Genomic DNA, 24512 nt, shown 5'->3' with positions numbered 1-24512 from the left:
AGGACTCAAGTCCCTTCTTTCACTGTTCTAACACCATAGGTGTTGTCTGTTTGTTTAATCACCTAATTATGTCCACCTGCTGCTCTAGACGAAGCTCTAGGAGGGCAGGTATGTCTGTCCTATTCAGCGACCCTCCATCTTTGGACTTTTCATTTCTGTTCCTTAAGTTCTTATTCTCCTAGTCACGCAGGCTTCAGGCTTCTCCTTTTTGCTCAGTCTTGAAGACCTATCGTGCTCTCTCCTCAAATGCTTCTCTGTTCACCCCTCCTCCTCCTCCATGACCAACCCTCCTTCCAAGGTTCCCAAATGACTATAGTAGCCAGCCAGTTCCCCACCTCTGCCCATGGTGCTGTCAGTCCTCTGTCACCTCCTCATTGCCTGCAGAGTGAAATCCCTGCTCTTGTCTGGTGCTCCTCTCCAAATTCGCCTCTGCCCTCACAGAGCCTCCCCTCCAGCTGGCAGAGTGCTTTGAGCACACTCCCACCTCTGGGTGCTCGCTCTCCCTGCTCCCCTCCTGTTTGTGCCGAGCCTTGTGGGGCTAGTGGGTCTATGGATCAGCCTCTTCCCACCTGCTCTTCCTCCCACCTCCTCCATCTGGTCCTGTAGCTTGCCCTGTGTGCTTGAGGATAACTCTGTAGATACCCACCACCCTCTCCCATGCTGTCAGGCCGGGGAAAGTCCTGAGTGAGGGATGACCAGGCCTTCATACCCTCAACCAAACCACTGAAATGCCACTTGAATAATTACCTTATGTATAATGTGTTGCTCCACAACGGGCATACATTCTGTGAAGTACATTGTTTGGCGATTTCATCATGGTGTGAACATCTTAGAGTGTACTGAAGGGGAGCAAAACTTGCCACCCCATAGTGTGTCTCTTTAACATGAGGATTATTTTAGGCTAATTATTTTTAAGAAACAAAAGATTCAAAGTTTTTCTTGTTACCTCTCCCTTAACTGCCTAAAAGAATTGAGATTTAAAAAACCTGCCTCAGGAAGCAGTCTGTCACCCTAGCATAAGATGAACCAGATGGTAGACAGGGAGGAACCTAGAAAAGCCTGTGTGTTGGGCTCCTTTCTGTGTTCTTCTGTTTCTGTGTAGCCAAACACTTGTTTTCCAAGTGTTTTCTCCTTTTCACCTACCTGTGAATTGTCTTCCTTCCCTTTGACCTCCCTGACTCTCCCCACCCCCAACATCTCCTTTTGTCTTTAGCTGAGGATGGTATTTAAGGTGAGGGCTTTGGCCATTTTGGCATGTTACTCAGTTTTCCTAGGTCTCTCCCATGTATACATGTTGTTAAACTTTGCTTGTTTTTCTCCTGTTAATCTGTCTCGTGTCAATTTAATTCCTAGACCAGTCAGGAGAACCTAGAAGGGTAGAGGAAAATTTCTTCCTCCGCCAACAGTACTTACAAGAGTCTCCAGCCCCCAAATGTAGATCCAGGAGCAGGACCTGCTAAATGCAGTCTTTGCAACTACAGTTACATGCCACATGACAATGTTTCGGTCAATGATGGACTGCATATATGACAGTGGTCCCATTAGATTACTACCGTATACCATCTGAGTTTGTCAGGTCGGGTCCACACTTGGAGTGTGGGCCAGGTTGCAGAGCAGACCACATAAGGAGTGTGGGAGCTCAGACAACCGGAACAGTGGGTCCCCAGGCCCAAACCCTACCCATCTGTATTAATTATTGTTAATTAATAATTAATTAATTATTGTTAATCTGAGACGTCCCCTCCCCACGGGCCTGCAGCCTGAAGGTCTCTGCTCATGCTCCACCCTCTCTTTCCTGCTCAGCTGCCCAGGCATTGGCCCAGAGTGAGAGGAAGCGTCATGAGCTCAACAGGCAGGTCACCGTCCAGCGGAAAGAGAAGGACTTCCAGGGCATGCTGGAGTACCACAAGGAAGACGAGGCCCTTCTCATTCGGAACCTGGTGACAGGTGAGGGCCCTCTGTGGCACCACCCTCACATCTGTCCTCACCATTGCTGACCCAACATAACCTGCCCCCACCCCCTGCCCTTCACTCACCTGTCCACCACCACAGACAACCCCCCCAATCCCCCGCATGACCCCTGCCCGCTCTCACCCTCCACCTCACACCCATCACTTCAAGCTGCTGCATTTCTAGTGAGGTCCCAGGTGCTGTTGACGCTGTGGCCTGTGCGCCAGTGGCACACAGGGATCTTGGGAGCTGCTTTCCTCGCCAGCCCCAGGCCTGCACCAGCTCCCTCCTTCTGGTCTCATTCCCATCTGGCTTCAACACACCCACCTTCCTGCTCTGTGTCCATCCCAGTGCAGCAGCCACCTGCAGAGCCAGGAAGAGGAGTCTTTGAGGAGAAAGTCCTGGGTGGAAAAAGGAGGACTCTGTAGTGGTCTGGTCCTCTGGACCCACCAACTCCATTCTCTGGTGCCTTAATTCTGCCGTCTGTAAAATGGGGGTGAGGCTACGGACCCTGTCTGCCTCATCGCGTGGAGTATAACACCAGTGAAAGTGCTGTCTTAAGGCCACAGAACCCTTCTCAAATGTGAGGAATTCAAAGAAGTGGTAGCTTTCGCAGGGGTATTGGAAGTTCAAATAACAGGTACACATGATTTTAGAGAAACTTAAGTTTATCAAGATCCCGCTGTGCTGAGCGTTGAAGGCTACAGGAAGAATGGAGCATGACTTCCGCCTGCCAGATTTTGTTTCAGCTTTGGGTATTTTTAGTAGCTGAGTATTTTGCTCTTTTTATAAAGGTTAATTTCCCCTACAATAGTAAAATATTTACATGTGATGTAAGCACATCTCAAGCTTCCTTAAACAGGCTGCATCTTGTTCAAATGCTGCTAGGAATGAACCTGTCCTCTGTCATGAAGGAAACTCAGAGTTCACAGCATCAGAGTGAAAGATAATTAATAACAATGCAGACTGCTCATGCCAGCAGACGGGTGGCTCCTTCCACTGTCGTTGCTCAGATGGTCCCAGGCAAGCTCATGCCCTGCTAAGCTGCCTGCACACAGCACCCAGTCACCTTCCCTCCAAAAGACTCCACCCAAACGAATGCCAAGACTTTAGCAACCACCCCTTAGGTACCCAGCACTAGCTAGTTGCTGTGGTGGATTTGTCCCTGCCCTCAAGATACTAACCTTCAGCTGGGCAGACCAAGCAAGCCTATGGGAAATGGGATTCCAATCACAATAGAGCGTTCCAAGGCAGGACAAGCTGTTTGCAGTCCGCACAAGGGTCAGGCTTGCAACAAGAAGCTGTAGTTTGGAAGTCTTGGCCTTAAAATACATTTTCTGGATAAATGTCATTGGTATTCTAATTAGAGCCAAGGGACAAGCCACAGCCCTCTGTTGAACCTATGAAATGCCCAAATGTTAACCATGTACCCAGAGTATTACAGCCTGTAGTTAGCATTTAACTAGAAGGGTAGGATGATTTGAGGGGACAGTGTAAGCCAAGTACCAGCTAGAGATGCTGGAAGCACACCCCCAGCCCCAACCCAGGACAGCACTAGCAGAAGACTTGCGGATGATGCCCCTTCCCCTCCCCCGGCCCACCTGCAGGTGGAGGCAAGGTGGCCTCCCTTCATTGCCATTCCAAGCCTAGAGGTGGCTCCTGAGGCCTGGGCTGGGTGGATGTTGTAGGTGGAGGTAATGAGAGTAAAGGGTCATGCCTGGGAAACAGCACGGGGGCCACAGTGGGCACGCCTGGAATCCAGTGCCCAGGGTCTTGTGTCTGGCCGTTCTCATCGTGCATCCTTCCTTTAACCTGGGTCTTTCCTCCTTCCCTGGGCTCCTGCCACCACTCACTGCTCTGAGCCTGATTTGTTGCCTCCCCTGGCTTCCTCTGGAAGGGAAAGCAGTCTGACAGCTTCTCCCTAGCCCTCCAGGCGCTTTGGCAGGGAGGGACCAAGGGGCTGGGTAGGAGTCTGCAGTTCATGGGGAAAGTCACAAGCTCCTTCTAGTCCTGCCAGAGCACGCCTAGTGGGGCAAGGGTGTGGGATACACGAGAGGGTATTGGCAGATGGAAAGGGACCAGGTATTAGCTGTCCCTGACAGTAGGCAAGTTAGCACTGGCCAAGACAGAGGCTGGTGAGACACATGTAAAGTGATGGCACTGGGGAGGGCGGAGAGAGTCTGTGGCCAGTCAGCAGCTTACTTGATCTGTTGGTTCTAAGAAGGCCTGGGCAGGCACTGCCAGGTAATTAGTCTCAAACTGACAGCTAAAGGGGTAGAGGTTGCTCCAGCTGTCCCAGCCCTACATGCTGGCCCTTTTTTGGGTTTTTTTTGAGGAAGATTAGCCCTGAGCTAACATCTGCTGCCAGTCCTCTTTTTTCGCTGAGGAAGACTGGCCCTGAGCTAACATCCATGCCCATCTTCCTCTACGTTGTATGTGGGACGCCTACCACAGCATGGCTTACCAAGTGGTGCCATGTCCACACCCAGGATCCCAACCAGTGAACCCCAGGCCACCAAAGTGGAACATGCACACTTAACCACTGCGCCACCAGGCCAGCCCCTAGCTCTGTCTTTGAGGATGTACAGTTTGCCAGGTTCTCCTGGGAGCAGCCCTCACGTTCTTGCTCTGAAGAGCCCTCTGTGCCCACATGGGACGTGCTGTACACAGGAGTCAGAGGTTCTCGCCCTGTGTCCTTGCCGGTGGGGAGCCAGCTCCTGTCTTCAGCCAGCCTCTGGCCACTGTCCCCTTCTTGGCGAGGACCTTGGCCTCTGTGTATAAACTCAGGGAGCTCCCTGTGGGCTCCTTTCCTCCATGTTGTCAGGACGAGGTGTTAGGAGCCTGTTTTAATGTTAAAGTCCAAACAGTCAGGAATGTGTTTTTGTTAGTTTGGGGTTTTTAACTAGTTTCAGAAACTACTAGTAGTTACTGTTAGGAGGCGTTTGAGTATCCAGAGAAGCTTTTTCTCGCCTCCTTTCCCAACCCCCATGAGAGGTCACTCTTAGACGAGCTACAGGAAAATACTGAAAAGGTTTGTATTTCAGACCAGGATTCAGCCCCAAGCATCTGCTAGAAATCAAACTCTTGCTGTTTGTTGCTGTTAGACCTGAAGCCCCAGATGCTGGCGGGCACAGTGCCCTGTCTTCCCGCTTATATCCTCTACATGTGCATCCGGCACGCGGACTACATCAATGACGATGTCAAGGTGCACTCCTTACTCACCTCCACCATCAACGGCATTAAGAAAGTCCTCAAGGTAAGCATCCTGTGCCAAAGGAGGGGGTTCACGGTGGGCTGAGTGAAGCCAACCCCTCACCGTTGTCTCTCTCTCTGGGTTTTGTCTGTAGTGAGTTCTCAAAGCCTCCAACTCTGAAGGTAAATGGTATAAGCACAGAAGCAGCTCACCCACGCAACCGGGATGTTCAGGCAGGTCCCAGAGAAGGATGTTCAGGCTCAGAAATGGCAGGAAGCCCAGAAATCCAGTGCAGCCCTCTGGCCACCTCCCTGCTAAGCCTCCAGGAGCCCCTGCTTTCAGAAGCTTTGACCAGAGATACCCTAGGAAGATACCCTCAGCCCAGCGGGGCTGTCCCACCCTGGAGTGACATTCAGGGATACAACCTGAGCACAGGCCCTTTCCCAGAGCTCTCCAAGGGGCTGGGTGTCTGCTGCCCAGGGTGGTGGCAGAGGGAAGGCTGTTGACAGTCAACACCTCCCAAGGTGAGGCAGCCTTGGCTGGGACACTGCTGCCCCCAGGCTGGGCTGCAAGGAGGTGAGGCCCGGCCACACAGGGCCCAGGGCCAGAGGGTGGGAGGTGAGGTTTTTGAGGGAGATTAGCCCTCAGCGAGAGGGTTTATCTCGCCCAGCAGGCCGAGCCCCAAATGGTACTGCTCTTGGAGACTGTCTTTCATTCTCTAACACACTGCCACTTTTAGGATGTAAGCCGTCTTACAAGCACTGAGTCCAGAGCAATCCTGAGATCCACTCAGCCACATTGCCTGCCCCCTTTCCCTTCTGTCAGAGTGCCAGAGCCAGCCTTTAACTTCTAGCTTTGTGCCAGCTCTCTATCAGTAGCTACACCACCTTCCCTACCAGGGGCTCTGTAGGCATTATCCACTCCCAACTCTAAACATATGTCATCTACATGCTGGTAACTCTCAGATTTGTGTCTCCTCCTTGACCTCTTTCATGAGCTCCTGCTGGGGGCCTGTGTCAGTGGAAGTGAGTCTAGGCCTGAGTTCAAGTGTCACTTCCTCAGGGAAGCCTTCCCTAATCACTGGGCTCAGTTAACATCCCAAGCCCCACCACTCGCTTTTGGTGCAACTCTCTTGTTTTACTGACATCATAACTCAAACCTCTCTCTGCCATTTAAATGATGATAATGCTTATTGACAGAAGGAGCTCTGGGAAGTCATTGGCCTGAGTGCGGAAACTGCATCACGGCTCTTTGGGTTGTTGAGCAGCTTTTTTCATTTGGTTGTGGTTTGTAGCCATTTTCCAGAGAGTTGAAACCATTGGACGTCTGACATCTAGATAAATGGCAGACCAGACTGTTTCATTGGCATGCTCCCTAACATTCCATATAGTTCAGCATCTGCCAGGGCCAGCTATCTCAGTGGTTACAGTAGAGCCCAGGGCTGCTGGTGTCTAGCCTCATCTGTGTCACTGGCTTTGTATTCTTCAGCCGGAGAGGCAGCCTGTCGTGTGTGTGTGTGTGTGTGTGTGTGCGCGCGCACACCACCCATCAGGGGACCTGGAGAGGTGTCTGTGTGCCATCCCCAGTAGTGGAGGAACAGTAATGCAACCTCTTGGCAGTGGGTTCCATGTCTGCGACTGGCAAGTGTCTGCCCATCATCAGGTCTGCTTGGGGCATGCTGGGAAGAGTGGGACACAAGGACGAGAGGTGCCAGGTAAACATTTAACCAGATAGAGACCACTTACTCATGACTAGGAATGTCTTTCCTTTTCACAGAAGCACAATGAGAACTTTGAGATGACATCATTCTGGCTCTCCAACACCTGCCGCCTCCTTCATTGTTTAAAGCAGTACAGTGGGGATGAGGTGAGTGCTGACGTAAAGTGCCCCAAATCCTTCAGCAGTCAGGTTTTGTTTCTGTGGGCACAGCAACATGTGTTCCACTTCAGAGCACCTCAGATCTCAGGTCAGAACAGGGATCAGGGTGTCAGTCACGGAGGGTGTCCTTGCTTTGTCCAAATGTGGTCTCCCCTAGGGAGAGGACATAAGGAAGGTCTCTGGAGCACTCTCTGGGCCTCAGGCCTGGGCATGCCTTACTACGCTGATAGCGAGAAGCAGGAATAAAGCAGGCCACAGAGAACCTGCCTCCAAGTGGCCTCAATGATTCCGAGGGCCCGGGAGAGCACCCTGAATCAAATAATTAGATTTGGTGGGGAAATGAGTTTGCATAATGCATCTGTTGTCTGAGAGCCCAGGGACTCTCCAGGAAAACCCTTGTGACCTTAAATTTCTGAAGCAGCCCTAAAAGAGCCCCATTTCAGTGCATGTTGGAAGAAAGCTCCATTGTCTGGTGTGTAAGACTGTCTCCTAAGCCAACCGGTTTGTCCATTTTCAGGCAGACAGAGAAGACCGCAAGAAAAGGGGCACGACATGATCGAAGTACATTTGTACAAACTGACGTTGAAGCCCAGCTTCATGCTTCTAACCAAATTTGATTCCTTGGCCTGAGGCCCAACTGGCCCCATCATTTCATGTTCTGCTCCGGACCTCTAGGGCCCAGCTTTGTCCAGAACTCACCATTCCCAACATTGGTCCCGGAAAGAACTTTTCCAGTGCTCTGCATTCCGCCCAATGACCTAGTAACATATGGTGTGTTTTCTCTCTAGTTTCTCCAGTCAGAATCCCAACTCGTCCCAGACACTGCTCACTTCCAGGTCCCTGTGGGTCTCATCAACTTTCCTTTCTACCCTTTATTTCACATAGCTCACTCTCCACCCTTCCCAAGGTCAATATGTGCTGTAAACCAATGTAGCGCAACAATTTTTAAAGCTTATCTTTATTCCGTCTTTTGTGCCATAACAAGTTTTGTCAGACTCTTCTTCCTGGGATAATGAAAAGATATCCCATCCCCGTCAGTCTTGCCTTCTTTGGAACATGTCTTAACTCCATATCTCTCCTCAGAATCAGAACTTCATTTGATTACCTGCCTCTGTGACGAAAGGGAAATGTTTTAAAAAACAAAAGGTTTACTGTGTTCTTGGAAGAAATGGCCTTCATTTCAAACCAGATGTCCTCTATTACATAACCCTAAAAAGCTTATTATATACAAGCTTTTACTTTAAGCACAGAACTGCGTTTAATGTTATTTCATTGAGAGTCACTGCTTGACCTAATGTATGTATTCAAATGGAGCATTACTTAAGACTAGGGAGGAAGAATTCCAATACATTAGGTTGTTGTTACATGTGCTTATGTTCTTAGGGACAAGACGTGAACCACAGTAGAACCAGATCTCTGTAATCTAAATAACAAGGGAGAAAAAATATATATATATCTATAGCTATATCTCAATAGCTTAGCTATCTCACTTATCCCCTCTCGCACCTGCTTTTGTTTTTATTAAAAATTGCTTTGTACTTGCCACCGTATGAGAGGCTTTGCTGGGGATAGTCACTCTTCTGGACACTGATCTGTTGGTTTCCCTTGGCCCGAATACAGCGGGACATTGGTCACATGAGTCCTTTTGGTGTTAACCTTTCTTTAAACTTACATGTTATTTTATCTTGTTAATATAGGAAGCTGAGAGGACACGGTGCTGTAGCTGTGGAATTGTTTCAGGTCCTCTATTCTGATATGCAATGATAGAATCTATGTAAAATTTCTCATTGTAAAAATATATAATCTGACCCAGGGCCAGACTCCTTTCGGGACTGTGTATAATCTACCATTTTAGGGTAACCTGGTATATTGGGAATAGAATTGGACAAAGAATCAGAAAGTAAGGACCTCTCTTTTCCTGGACCTGCTACCAACCTGAGTTTTCTACCCTAGGGAAATCGCTTCACCTCAGGGATTCAGACTAAAGGATTTAGGGCTTCTTAATTAAGCAGACTTCTTTATCATGCTGAGTTTTTACATCACCTTCAAATTTAAGAGCCATCATTGAGACCTCAAAGAACTGACAGGGTCTTGTAGAGCACCATATAAATACAGAGACTGATAGGGCCTCACAAACAGTTGCGAAAGTGACTGGAGGCTGAAGTCCTGCTGAGTCCAGCAGACCACAACACCTCAGTAACGCTGCCGCCTCTCCCTCTGCAGGGCTTCATGACTCAGAATACCACCAAGCAGAATGAGCACTGTCTTAAGAATTTTGACCTCACCGAATACCGTCAGGTGTTGAGTGACCTTTCCATTCAGATCTACCAGCAGCTCATTAAAATTGCTGAGGGCGTGCTGCAGCCTATGATAGGTAAGCTGGCCACAGAAAGATCTCCAGCACTCATCGTGGGGTCTGAAGTGAGGGTAAGCGCTGCCTCCTTTTAAGGAGCTGGATAAATTGGGCACAGCCTCTGGAAAGCCAGGACCTTCCCAAGAAAGGCAGCTGAGGAGGTGTGTCCCATGTGCTCAAGAAAAGCTATGAAATTTTCAGCACCATCCTGTCAAAATACCTGAGGCTTGGATAGTGAGGGGTTATAGCATTTTTCCTTTATCTCTTTTTCTGTAGTATATTGTATTATTTTTTCCCCAAAACACACTATTTTCCATAGGAAATAAATATAAATTCAAAAGGTATAAATGCATATACAGTGAAAAAATATAATCCTCTTGCCTATATATATATATATATAGTATATATATGCCTATATATATATATATGGGCGCTTACGAACTCAATTCTGTATTGGCTTCTGTGCCAAGAGTCCAAAGGTTGAGAACTGAGCAACTTGAGTGTAGTCCTATCCCAGCCACTGACCTGGGCTTGGACCCGACATCATCCTGCTTTACACACACACACACACACACACACACACACTACAAATACATATACATACATATGCACTTTACTCATGAAAAGAGGAAAGCATCGAGTGGTTTGTTCTTGTAAAAGAATACAGTAGTAAGTACTCATGCAATAAATATTTATTGAACACTCACTTTGTCCAAAGCAGCACACTTGAAATCAGCATTGAAAAATAAGAGCAGTTACTTTTTTAAGTTAAAAAAAAAAAAAAAGGGTGTCGGCCCCGAGGCCAAGTGGTTAAGTTCGCGCGCTCCGCTGTGGCAGCCCAGGGTTTCACCGGTTCGGATCCTAGGCGTGGGTGGACATGGCACCACTCATCAGGCCATGTTGAGGCAGCGTCCCACATGCCACAGCTAGAAGGACCTGCAGCTGAGATATACAACTATGTACGGGGTTGGGGGCAGTTTGGGGAGATAAAGCATTAAAAAAAAAAAAGAAGATTGGCAACAGTTGTTAGCTCAAGTGCCAATCCTTAAAAAAAACAAACAAAACCTGAAATGCATATGCTTCACTCACTGTGTTCCATGAAGGCTGGGGAGGAAATGGTCCCCTGGATCTATGTGTAATGCTGTCCCCAGGTTCTTACAACACAAGTAGGTTATAAGTGAATTCCAAGTAGGACAGAGTCTTTCATGCCATCCAGAAGTGTATCCCTTGGGCCAAGGTTCATTGCAAATTCTTCTGGCTGCCTCAGAATCTTCTTATGAGGCACCATTTATTCTTCTTACCAGACATAGGGAGAGCTGGGGATACTTCATGACTCAGAATAATGTGGTGATCAATGGCACCAGTTCTAGAGTCAGACAGACTTGTGTTCAATTCCTGGCCCTGCCACTTCCTAGCAGTGTGACCCTGGGCAAGTTATTTAAACCTCCTTATGTCTCAATTTCTTCATCAGTAAATGTGTTGTTGGAAGATTAAAAGAAATACTGAGGGGCCAGCCCGGCCCGGTGGCGCAGCAGTTAAGTTCGCACATTCCGCTTCGGCGGCCCGGGGTTCGCCAGTTCAGATCCCGGGTGCGGAATGGCATCATTTGGCACGCCATGCTGTGGTACGCATCCCACATATAAAGTAGAGGAAGATGGGCACGGATGTTAGCTCAGGGCCAGGCTTCCTCAGCAAAAAGAGGAGGACTGGCAGCAGGTGTTAGCTCAGGGCTAATCTTCCTCAAAAGAAAAAAAGAAATACTGAACATAACGTGCCTGGCACATGGTTAGGTGATGTGCAATAAGTACGACAGACCAGCTAACCTAATATTTACATGGTCAATAGCTCAGGAGAAGAGCTGTTTGAACAGCAGCAGGATGATGTCAGCTCCAGGCCCAGGTCAGTGGGTGGGCCAGGACTACACTCAAGTTGCTCAGTTCTCAACCTTTGGACTCGTGGCACAGAAGCCAATACAGAATTGAGTTGGTACATTTAAGTGAAAATTTGGCCTACCATATAGAGACCAACACATTAGAAATTCTATGCCAAATGCTGTAAGTTCCCGAGCATATCAACACGTACACCTCTAGATGTATCATTGCCAAAGCCCTGAGTATTATATGATCTGACTGATCCAAAAACAGATCTTCTAATCATGCTTTTCTTTCAGTTTCTGCCATGTTGGAAAATGAGAGCATTCAGGGTCTATCTGGTGTGAAGCCAACTGGCTATCGGAAGCGCACCTCCAGCATGGCAGATGGGGATAACTCCTACTGCCTGGAAGCTGTCATCCGCCAGATGAATTCCTTTCACACAGTCATGTGCGACCAGGGCCTGGACCCTGAGATCATCCTGCAGGTGTTCAAACAGCTCTTCTACATGATCAACGCGGTGACTCTCAACAACCTGCTCCTGCGGAAGGACGTCTGCTCTTGGAGCACAGGCATGCAGCTCAGGTAGGAGAGGCGCCTTGCCCCAGCAACAGGGATGAGGCTGCACACACCGGCTGGGTTCAGAGCACAAGACACTTGTCTCTGAAAATGAAATCCCAATCTAACTGATAGTTCTTGTCATGGTCAGGATGTGACTCTAATCTATCACACCTTTTTGTTGGTGAAATTCATCAAACAGGAGTTGGTACTTAGTAAACAAATTAGTTCAAAGCTTAAAGACATTTATGTACTCTAATTTAAAGATTGTAAATACAATGTGGATAGATCAGAGAGAAAAAGCAATGAGTTAAGAGCCATGAAGGCTAACACAGAAGGATAAATATGTTTGTGAGTGTTAAATATACGTTGTTTTAGTTAAATATATTTAATGCCTCTTTTTCCCATTAACTTATACAGACACTTCAGATGCTTCATCTTTGCTTGATTTTAAGCACCCATTCATTCAACAAAAAGTTACTGAGTGCCAGGCACTTTTCAGGCTTTTGCCCATGTGAGATAATTAAGGTGAAGAGAATGATAACACTAGTGGCAGCTAGGCTGCAAAATAAACACAACAGTTGTGCTCATCCCAGTGAAGCAGGAGGACGGGCTTAACACAGCTCTCTTACCTATGTCTAAGGTACAATATAAGTCAACTTGAGGAGTGGCTTCGGGGAAGAAACCTCCACCAGAGTGGAGCCGTTCAGACCATGGAACCTCTGATCCAAGCAGCCCAACTCTTGCAGTTGAAGAAGAAAACCCCCGAGGACGCTGAGGCCATCTGCTCGCTGTGCACCTCCCTCAGCACCCAGCAGGTATGGTCACTGGATCCCCATCAACCATGGGGCTCAAGCCCAGCTTCCATTTCAAGTCTGTTCTTGCCAGTGGTTTTGAGGGTTGCACTTTCAGCCTTTATATACCCTAATGACACAATTCTGAAGTGGCAGCAGATGAAGCAAAGACCACTTTGGTCTGTGAAACAGATGCCGCTATTTTCCAGTAACTTTCTGGTCTCTCTTGCTTACTTAGAAAGAGAAAGTAGTAAACCCACAAAACATCAAGCTTAGGTTAAAAACCTTTTTTTTTAAACACTTACAATGAATTCTGTAATGTTTCTCACCCAGAAATTTAAATCTCTTCCAGAAATTGGCAGCATCAGGTATTTGGCATTAAACAAATAGTTTTCTTTACAATGATACTTTCATTATGGTCACGTTTTCACCTAGAATCCATTTACATTATTTTAAATAAAGTCAGTAAGAACCTAGAGCCATTTAAATATTCCTTTCTTTTTCCCTCCAAAATTGTATTATAGTGGGATTCGGTTGCAGAGATAGTGCCAGTCTATGAAAAGATAAAGCCTGTCCTCAGGCAGGGCACCTTGCCCTCCATCATGAATGTGCCTATGTAGAAATAGGCCACTGCACAGTGGTCTCACAAAATGAGACCAGCACAAGGAAATCACTTGCCAAATTACATTACATGCCTTCTCCCTGTCCAGCACCTAAAAAACAACAAACTCCAAACTCAGTATTGCAAAGTGAACATACTCTTCCTTACCTCCTCCACTAACTACTAAAAGATCAAATACCAAACTCTAAAGAAAACCGCTTCCTTCTACAAATGTACTAAAAGTTTTCAAAGTTGTTTTCCCCTTTTTAGTATATTTTACTTTCCTAAGTGTACTTATAAGTGTACTTTGCATTTGAGCATGCTACTTCCACCAAACAGTAGGTAGATTATCCTCTGTCCAAATAGGGAAAAAATCTGTTCCTTCATAGATTTGAAGGGTGGTGGGAGGTAGGGAGGTGTGGTTAAGACCTTTTTTTCTTTTTAATCTAAAGTAAGATCCCCAGTACTCTTCTGATGAAATCTCTAAATTACTAGTAGATTAGAGGCTGAGGATTTGAGGCAACAGTTTCCTAAAATCCTCATTATTTTGTAAGCCATGGAGCATAGGGGAAGGGTTGAGGTGGATATGTAGGAGGTAGGAATGAAGTAAGAGGGCTCAGATCTACCAGCGAAGCTTATGGACTTGAGTTTACTAAACGTAGACTCCTGAGCGTCAGTCTAGCTCCATCTAAGCTTTAGCTTCTATCTAAAGAAGATTTTACTCTTGTGCCAATGTCATATATTCTTTAAAATTCAAAAGTTGTCTTCTGCTTATTTAGCTCTGTGCTAAACTTTTGTTTTTATTCCAACAGATTGTCAAAATTTTAAACCTTTATACTCCTCTGAATGAATTTGAAGAACGAGTAACAGTGGGCTTTATACGAACAATCCAGGTAAGTTTTAAAATACTAATCAATTTTATAAAGTCCTAGTCTAAGACTAATAAAGGAAATCACAAGTTGAGATTTTTAACCTTGCTCCTCTTTATTAATGAAATACTGGTCACATTATAGGATAAATGACTACATTCTTAGGCTTTCTCTTTAGGTAAATATGAGCCACATCAGCCATGAGTAACTTATTACGTACACACAGAAGACTGAAATTTTATAATCCCTGCCTCCCAGATTTGAGACACAGTCTAAATATTATTGCATGTGCCCCTAGCATGTTACTGAACTATAGCACCAACTGGAATTAACAAAGCAGAATATCAACCCTACCCCCAAATGAATTAAGAAACATTCTTTTAAGAAAACAATTAGAGCTTTTAAATCTTTTCTCTAGAACTTATAATACTTGCCCTAGGAACATGCTTGAAAGAAACATATTAGGGAAATGATTAGTTAAATCTATTTTTTCTGAAGATTATGGGAATTTTTTACTTAAAGAGGAGCTTCCTAAAGCTGAGCCTGAGGTGATTTTGGCTGATGGCCTAACGTTTATGGGTGAGGAGTAGCTGACAGCACCAGAATGCTGAATCACATCGAGATTGCTCAGAAAACTGGTGAACATTTCTCCCCTTATTATATGTGGGCAACACCTTGAGGAGACATAATACTGTCTCAAACTTTTAAACAATCCCTTTAGCCAGTGAAGTGATGCCAATACAAAACAGGGATCAAAAGAAACGGGGAAAGCGATCAGAGGAGAAGGCAGGGAAAGGGGAAAAGAATAAATTAACTTTAGCATTATATCTAAGTAGAGAATGGAGGCTCAAGGTCAGGGGATGGATGCCAAGTCAGATGGAAGGTTGTTCTCCTAAGGGCAGTGGGGAAAATGCAGTGGGTTATTAAAGATGCAGACCATGGAGAGAAGCAGGCAGTCCCCAACACAGACATCTCAAAAGGCAGAGGCGCTCATGGAAATGATCCAGTTGGGAAACACGTACAGTCAACTGCCAAAAGGAGAGGAAGACTTTGATGACAGTAAAGAAGCCACTGAGATATGTGACCCCCTACTGAATTTTATGGAGAGTTGATAATTTACACAAACCAAAGTGCATGTTTAGAAGGTCTTATTTGCTTTTAAATATCTGAGACACGTATTAGAGGGAGAGCTGTAACTGCTTATAAGTTGAACAACAGTGGCACTGTTTACAAGAAGAGAATTCAGGCCAAAGGTCAGAGAATATACGCCAAGCCAGACGTTGGGCTTGAATTAAAGACATAGGAAAAAGGGAATGGAGGTTGGTAAGATATTCTCTGAAGATGTGTACATAGTTTTATGTTCTGTTTCCCTAGACAGTGCTCAGAGGAAATGGTGGAACAATCCCCGCCATCCTCTATATTAAAACATATCTTATGTAGGATAAACACAAGTTGCTCCTTAAACCATTTGCTGGGGCTGAATGGCCGGAATATGCTGATCTTTAAAAATGTAAATTTGAGGGGGTTGTTAAATTCACCAAAGGATTCACAAGAGGATTCCTGTGAAATGACTACCTTGTGAACTTTGAATAATTAAATGTATACACAACTTTTGCTGCTGAATTGTAACAATATAGGTATTAACTTTTCTTTTTGGTCTCATTTTTATAACCTCCTCTAAATGCCTTACAATTTCTTCAAACCCTTTAAATAGTAATGCCTACTGATATATCTGACTAATGTAGAGAAATAAAAGGACCTTAAGTGCTGTGAAAAAATTTTAAGAGCCTCCTGCCATTTCACATTTTATGTACATTTTCATGTGCTGTGTGATAGGTATGTAATAATAAATGCAGCAAAGCTCAAAGTGAGCTGAGTGCAAGCTGCCAGTGATCCTAGAGAGAATGCTCTGCCAGGGTCACATCAGAGCCATCATTTGGTATCTTAAATTAATAAAGCTGGTTGCTTATTCGTCCCTAAATGTCCTTGCCTCTTTTAAACTTCTTTTCCTATTATTTCAAACTAATTTTTCAAAGTGTTAAAATTACTTCAAAATTTTGGGCCATCTTTCAAGATAACAAACACATGGGTGTTTTTAAATTGACACGTGGAAATTTAAACAGTGTTTTCCGTTCATTATTCAGGTTCAACTCTATAGGTTCCTCTGCCACTGCAGAACCACCTCACAATCCTACCCTCACACTGATTTCATTCTAAAAACCTATTCCCCAGCACTTTTCAAAGGCTACTGCTTACTTACTGACCTCACCCCCTGCTTGAAGCCTTAGGGGAAATAGAGGCACTCTGAGTATGAGTCAGCTGTGCCATCCGATACTGGATGAGTGTAGCAGAGTAATATCCCTTGGTCTTCTCTAAGACAAGGAAATGATGAAACCTCTAGAAAGTTACAGCATATCAAAATATTGTCACTGTTGGAAGCAATGATGGTGCCTTGTCCTAACGAGGAAAAGCCAGTTTTTATACTTTAAGTTAGACTGGGATGGACCTCTGTTTTCACAAAATCAGGATATATTGATTTTCCTCTTCACAGTACTCTCACAGTTAGCTAGTCTCAATGGCCTTTCTAGAAGTACAGCTCCTACCTGGAGTTCATGGTTCCAAGGTTGATGGTGTGTGCACAGACAGAAGGAACTAAGGAGCATGTCATAAAGATAGTCATGAGCAAACGTCACACTTACCAAGTACCAGAGACTGTTCTGTGTGCTTTACAAAATGTTAATTCTCTTGATCCTCACAATCTTAGGAGAGGACTCTCCCCATCTCATTTTTTTAAATGTGTTTTACCATTTTAACCGTATCTAAGTGTACAATTCAGTGGCACTAACTATATTCACAATGTTATATAACCATCATCACTGTATAATTCCAGAACTTTTTCATCACCCCAAACAAAAACTCTACCCATTGAGCAATAACTCCCTATTTCCCCCTCCTCCCAGCACCTGCTAACCTCTGTTCTTTCTGTCTCTTATTATTCTAGGTATTTCATATACGTGGAATCATACAATGTTTGTCCTTTGGAGTTGGGTTTATTTCACTTATAATGTTCACAAGGTTCATCCAAGTGATAGCATATATCAGAACTTTACTCCTTTTTATGGCTGAATAACATTCCCTTGTATGTACAGTCATGCTTCACTCAGCCATGGGGATATGTTTCTGAGAAATACATCATTTGGCAATTTTGTCATCGTGCAGACATTATAGAGAGACTTACACAAACCTAGATGATATAGCATACTACACCTAGGCTGTATGGTACTAATTTTATGGGACCATTGTCATTGACCAGAATGTCATTATGCGGCACATAACTGTATGCATACAAGGCAATATTCTTGTATTTTTATATGTTGAACCACCCTTGCTTTCTGGGGATAACTCCAACTTGGTCATGTATGTTTGTTAGGTCTAACTGGTGTATCGTGTTGTTCATGGCCTCTCTTTGCTGTTGATCTTCTGTCTGCTTGTTCTATCTATTATTGAAAATGGGGTCTTAAAGTATCCAACTATCATTGTAGAACTATTTCTCCCCTCAGTTCTGTCAATTTTTGCTTCATATATTTTGGGCTCTGTTGCTAGGTGCATATATATTTATAATTGTTATGTCTTCATGATGGCTTGAAACTTCTATCAGTATGTAATTTCCTTCTTTGCCTCCTGTAACCTTTTTCTACTTAGAGGGTATTTTGTGTGACAATAAAGTAGCCAGTCTAGTTCTTTTTCAGTTACTTGAAATATCTTTTTTCATCGTTTTACTTTCAATCTCTTTGTGTCTCTAAAGTGTCTTGTAAAATAGCATATAGATGGATATGTTTTTTTAATCCATTCTGTCGATCTCTGCCTTTTAGTTGCCTTTAAATGTGCATTTAAAGTAATTACTGATAAAGGATTTACTTTTGCCATTTAGCTACTTGTTTTCTGTCCGTCTTATATGTTTTCTGTTCCTCAAGTCTTCCATCACTGCCTTTTTTATGTGTTTATTTCTTGTAGCGTACCATTTTGAAACCTACTTTCCTTTTCTCTATACTTTTTAGTGATTTTCTTTGTGGTTACCTTGGTGATCACAATTAACATCTTAGATTTATAGCAACCTAGTTTAAGTAATACTAACTTAGTTTCAATAGTACATTTATACTCTGCTGCTATACATCTCCACCCCTCTGCCTTAGGTTGTTATTGTCATAGGTCACATGTTATATATGTGTGCCCATTGACAGAGATTTATAATTTTTGTTTTCTACTTGTATATAAATCACATACGAAAAAAGAGTTACAAAGCAAAAGTATAATGCTGACTTTTACATTTACCTATGTAGTTAGCTTTACCAGTGTTCTTTACTTCTTACGGCTTTGAGTTACTATCTAATGTCCTTTCATTTCAGCCTGAAGGACTTTCTTTAGTATCTCTTGTAGGGCAGGTCTACTGGTAAATAACTCCCTCTGCTTTTGTTTATCTGGAAATGACTTAATTTCTCCTTCATTCTTGAAGAATAGCTTTGCCAGGTATAGAATTCTTGGTTGCCAGGTTTTTTTCTCTTGGGACTTTAAATATGTCATCTCACTGCCTTCTGGCCTCTGTGGTTTTTCATGAGAAATCAGCTCTTAATCTTATTGAAGATGGCTTGTATGTGATGAATCACTTCTCTCTTGCTGCTTTCAAGATTCCCTCTTAAATTTTAAATTTTTTTTCCCTGCTTTTTCTCCCCAAATCCCCCCAGTACATAGTTGTATATCTTATTTTAGTTGTGGGTCCTTCTAGTTGTGGCATGTGGGATGCCGCCTCAACATGGCCTAATGAGCAGTGCCATGTCCACACCCGGGATCTGAACCAGGGAAGCCCTGGGCTGCCAAAGCAGAGCACGCAAACTTAACCACTTGGCCACAGGGCCAACCCCAAAGATTCCCTGTTTGATGTTGGGTTTTGATAATTTGACTGTAGTGTGTCTCACTGTGAACCTTTTTGAGTTTATCCTGCTGGGAGTTTGTTGAGCTTCTGTGTAGGGGGTGTGTGTGTGTGTCTGTCTTTCATCAGATTTGGGAAGGTTTTGGCCATTATTTCTTCAAATATTTTGCTGCCCCTTTCTCTCTCTCTTCTCCTTCTGGGACTCCTATGATGTACATGTAGGTATGCTTTATGGTGTCCCACAGGTCCCTCAAGCTCTGTTCACTTTTTGATTCATTCTTTCTTCTATCTGCTCCTCAAACTGGAGAATTTCAATTGCCTTATCTTCAAGTTAACTGATCATTTCTTCTGGCTGCTCAAGTCTGCTGTTGAACTCCTTCATTGAACTGAAATTTTTCATTTCACTTATTATACTTTTCCTAAAATGTCTGCCTCCCAATAGAGGGGAGAAGGAGAGGAGCTCTATCCCTTTAAATCTTCCAGTTGGTGCCACTGCATCCCAAGAGAGCCAAAAACCAAGGCAAGCATCTGTGCCAGTCGTTCAGAACCGCCAGACCAAAGTATACAACCCCAAATTTATGGAGGACAAAGTCCCACTGCCAGACCTGGCACCAGCCAGCTGCTCCAGGAGTGTGAGGGCTATCCCCACAGCTGCAGTGGGGCTGGAGACTGGGGAATGGTAGCTGGTTCTCACACACCACTCTCTTGGCAAAGATTGGCAGCTTTCCCTTCATCAAGCACTCTCCTGGTTGTTGTCAGTGTCCAATCAGGGTCCAGAGTTCCGAGATAATTGATACCAATTGCTTTTTCCAGCTCAGTGGTTACTTCAGTGGAGGGACTGACCCCTAGGAGTTCCTAGTCTGTCACTTTGTGTGATGTCACTCTTGCCATTCCATTTTACAGATGAAGCATAGAAAGGTTCAGGAACTTGCCCAGGGTGGTGCCAGGATTAGAGCTTAAGCTGTCTGCCTCCAGAGCCCATGGCCTTCACCAGCTCATCACACTGCCTCTCCACATGATTTGCACCTGAAGTATATTTTTCTAGTCTCCCTTAGATGGAAAATTGTTAAAAGAATGCTAGAATTAGGAGGAAGGTTGAAGTCATCTGATCTCCAACTCACCTAAACCAGGGCTTCTTTCCCTGCTGAATATCTCAGGGATAGGACACCACATGATGCTGTAGTCCTACCTAATTATCTTAACAGAAGTATTTCCACGATATGTGCCAATTCACTTTTGCGAATTCACTTAAACTGGCTATTTCTAGGTGGAGGAAGTATCTTACATGATCTTACTCTTCCCCACAGGCACAGCTACAAGAGCGGAATGACCCTCAGCAACTGCTGTTAGACTTCAAGCACATGTTTCCTGTTTTGTTCCCATTTAATCCATCTTCTCTGACCATGGACTCGATCCACATCCCAGCATGTCTCAATCTGGAATTCCTCAATGAAGTCTGAAAATGCACATTTCCAACTTGGGCTCAATGGCCAGTGAGAGCAAGAAGGAAGCATATACCATAAAATGATTTTAGGGATTTGTTAAATCTCTAAAAGTGCATCAAATCTGAGATTGAGAGCCTGTGCAGAGTGCTGAACTATACAGAATAAGACACATCTGTCATTATTTTTTTGTACCTACTGCTCGGAATAAAAACACTTGAAATGTGGAAGTTTTTTTTTTAAGTATGATTTCGGTCTAAACAAATATACATTGTAATCTACAGCCACCAAACAGTCCCCATGGCCGTATAAACAGTGCCAGACTATAAAAGAGAAACTGCCTAGTTTTAATCTTTGCCTATAACTGGAGAATGTCCAAAGTAAAATAAAAATATGTAAATTGTATAAATTGCCTTCCGAGGACTTTTAACAAATAATGCTATTAATAACCATATATTTGTCATTTAGTGAGTGACGTTTCCCCAGGTAAACAAACCATAGGTGTGGATGAGTTTGTGGGGAGGTGTTTTGAGGAGGAAAATACAGGCCTGGGCCTTCTGAGAAGTATCCCAAAGGTTAATTTTAATGCCTGCTGATGCAGAGACCATGGTGTAATTGACTTCCAGACTAAACATTTTTAGTAGTGGTTTCTGAAGCAAAATTACAAGTCTCGGTCCCTAATGTGCTCAAACCCTTTGTGTAGTCTTGGCTTTACGGATGAGTTATGCTAAAAATGCTGCTGTCCCAAACCTAAAATGTGAGCAAGATGGAAAGACAGCCTTCTTTGTTTCCAAGGCTAGTCCATGCACTTACTGAGTCAACAAAACTTTCACAAAAATCTATATAAGCTAAGTGTTAGAAAAGAATAACAACTGTTGTTTTATTTACAGATTAAAAACCAAATAAGTCAATATGAAAGCCTGCAATCCCTTACTGCCATTAAACCTCCACTAAGAACATCACAGAATGCACTAGAAATGCCAGATAACCAAAATAGTAAAGGAACAGATTATTTGAACAACTTTTTAAAAAATCACTTCAGGAATTAGTAAATTATTATCCAAAAGTTTTTGAATTTTTTGTGTGTTCTTTTTTTTTTTTTAAAGATTTTATTTTTCTCCTTTTTCTCCCCAAAGCCCCCCGGTACACAGCTGTATATTCTTCATTGTGGGTCCTTCTAGTTGTGGCATGTGGGACACTGTCTCAGCGTGGCTTGATGAGCAGTGCCATGTCCACGCCCAGGATTCGAACCAACGAAACACTGGGCCGCCTGCAGCAGAGCGCGCGAACTTAACCACTTGGCAACAGGGCCAGCCCCTTGTGTGTGTTCTTTTTAAAGAGAATAGCTTACGTCAACTTTCCCTTTTCAGGTGATTTTCAACATTTTTCAAATTTACCACATAAAAATCATAAATATCTCTGCTTTGAAATAAGGACTAAAAGAGTATGCAGTGATAATGTTCCAACAGATTTTATGTTTGCTGCTTTTATAAATTTTTTTCTAATCTCTTTAAAAGCAAGCATTCAGTTAGAAAACCCAATATATTCTTTATGCTCCTTTTTTACTATTTTTTTCCATATTTCTGGTAAATGATAGCATGCTGTTCCCATGACAGGAACAGATGGTGTTTGCAAATCACAGAAGAGCCTCTATATTACATCAAGAAGATAAAATTTCCCCATGAATTGCAAGCACACACACACACCACCTCCCACCTTCTTCAGCCACTCAATTCATCAGGCTCTTGGAAACACAACACACTCCAAGCCCTCCAAGTCTTGTGTACTGGGTCCTTACAGCTCAGCTTCCTCAGTCATTCTCCTTGCCCGCTGGGCAGAACCAGGCACAGCACCTGGGTGAAGACTGCTGACCATCATGTCCAAATCAGCGTCATGGGCATTATCCCCTCTACCTCCACATTAAACATCCAGGCTTCTCTCGGGGGTCTGCACAGAGCTGTGCCTTCCCTTCTTACGGTTACATAATCGGACATCCACAACACACACCCTTCAACCCACACACTGACTTTGGAAGGCCAGTCTAAACCAATTGGGTCTGTGGCTACCTCTTTTTAAAGTTAACCATAATTTGCTTTTTACTGCACTTTAGTTTAAAAATGAGTCTTGCATGTAAGGACTGTCCTAAATCTTCAAGATAACCAAAAATGCCTTGTTAGAGTGTTAAGGAGTTTGAAAAGCAGTGATTCCCTAAATGCAATGGCTTACTGTCCTTACGTACGTACTGTCTTAACGCTCATTCTCTAGATCTCTTTGGGTCACTACCTCTCTGCTGTCACTGGTCGGTTAATCACTAGGTGCCAAAGACTGGAATAAAAGCTTGGCAATTAGAATAAATGAGGGGTCGGACCTTATGAATAGTTGTCTCCTTAGCCTAAGGAATGGCAGATTTAGTTCTCCTCTTCCAAAAGACAAAGGTATTTCACTGGAGCTGTACTTAATTTAGAAATACTTTACAAACAGTCTTTTAGGGACCACTAACAATAAAGAAATATAGTAGTTGGTTACTTAAATGTTTAGATCTGCCCTATTTAACTTAACACGTAGAGATTGGAAGAAGCATCTTTAGGGAAACTTTAATAATCTTTTGTTAGCATTATTAATATTTGCATTTTTTAAAAGTCAGTTCAACTCAAACATTTTCCAATTTCATGAAATCAGTAATGACTAACTTATTTCAACATAAAGATTTCAGCTCTGCACCAGATATCTTTATTTTTCAATATTTAAAATCTAGTTGACACTTTTCTCACTCGGTGCCTTTAGCAGTTACTAAGATAACTGACATCAATTATTTCTCTGAAATAAGTGTTGCCGTGGGAAGAATTTTAATGTTCAACATAACATCATGGTAGAGTTTTGATTTGTCTTTTGAGACATCAGAAGCATTTTAAAGATTACTCAAGAATCAAATATTTATAGATTAAACAATTTGTGTTTTGAGTATTAAATGGGACCTATCTGTTCACCTATAGTAATGTGCATATGGACATATTAATGGATAATTGTTGCTGAAGCTGATGAGCACATAACCCACATGCATTGTCCCTGTGCCATCACAGCTACAGGTAGCTTGATGGGAGCTGGCAAGTAGATGAGACCCAAAGGAAAATAGACATTTTTCCTCCTTTCCATGGAGCATGTTAATAGGAGTTTCTTCCCTTGATATTCCTACACTAAATTTTAAGCCTTTTGTAAAAACAAAAGACAAAACTACAAACTTGAAAAACTTAGAAAAAAATTAACACTACTACCATCAATTCATAAATATTTACTTAGAGCCTTAATGAATGTACTAAGATTATGGTAATAAATTAGAATCCATTTCTTTTGCATATAGTAAATTTAAATGTTTTCACACATTTGACCTAATTCCAAAGCAGCAGGGGTATTAAATCACTTGTACAGTGCCTGTAGGACTAAACGGTGACTAAAATGTGACAGCATGGGGCCGGACCCTGTAGTTTTTCATCATAGGTATTTCTCTGTGGTAAGTTTCTCAGATTAATTTGCTGCATGAAGCCAAATAGTCATAATTCACTTTTTGTACACGTTGGTGCCATAATTAGAGAGTTAGGGATATAGAAAATTAGAGGTTGATGCCAATGACAATAAAACATAGGACTGTGTTTTTTTCCTTATTGTAAAGGTCATTAGATACTAAAGATTGTTTTTCCTAAAAAAAAATTTCTAATTCTAATAAAAGGGATCAATCAGAAATGAATTTGAGCTACTTTCTAAAGTGATATTGTATCAGAATAATCCAGATTTGGATACAACATTTTGCCAACTGATGTTTAGATAAAGGACTGTTCCTCTGACGGGGTTCACATCTTATTCAGGGCTGAATCTAACATTGTAGAAGAAATACTACTGATAAAAATATTTTTCCAATTTTGAACAAATCTGTAAACTACATCTTTGTTTATAGCAAAATACTGGTATTAGTCACTGTAATATTCAGCTGTGGATAAAAATTTGTGGAAATAAATACTTTTTAATAACTAAAGATCTGTTTATTTCCTCCACTGTATCTCACATTTAGGCATAATTCACTT

The 24512-nt window shown here is 43.3% G+C and overlaps 1 protein-coding gene across 5 annotated transcripts in view; it reads left to right on the top strand.

Annotated features, from left to right (window-relative positions):
* MYO5B (myosin VB) overlaps positions 1-24463 on the top strand; it is a 348390-nt gene extending 323927 nt beyond the window's left edge. For all 5 annotated transcript variants that reach the window (XM_070630194.1, XM_070630195.1, XM_008514690.2 and 2 more), the window contains 8 exons: positions 1804-1947; positions 5055-5206; positions 6920-7009; positions 9245-9395; positions 11545-11830; positions 12447-12621; positions 14011-14091; positions 20302-24463. In XM_070630194.1, coding sequence (XP_070486295.1) covers positions 1804-1947; positions 5055-5206; positions 6920-7009; positions 9245-9395; positions 11545-11830; positions 12447-12621; positions 14011-14091; positions 20302-20454 — 1232 coding nt within the window. In that variant the 3' untranslated portion in view covers positions 20455-24463. The remainder of the gene's footprint in view (positions 1-1803; positions 1948-5054; positions 5207-6919; positions 7010-9244; positions 9396-11544; positions 11831-12446; positions 12622-14010; positions 14092-20301) is intronic.
* The last annotated feature ends 49 nt before the right edge of the window (positions 24464-24512 follow it).

This window comes from Equus przewalskii, chromosome 7 (assembly GCF_037783145.1).
Source record: "Equus przewalskii isolate Varuska chromosome 7, EquPr2, whole genome shotgun sequence".
Taxonomy (NCBI): Eukaryota; Metazoa; Chordata; class Mammalia; order Perissodactyla; family Equidae; genus Equus; species Equus przewalskii.
The sequence above is the reverse complement of the archived record's forward strand: the minus strand, read 5'-3'. Positions and strand labels throughout refer to the sequence as shown.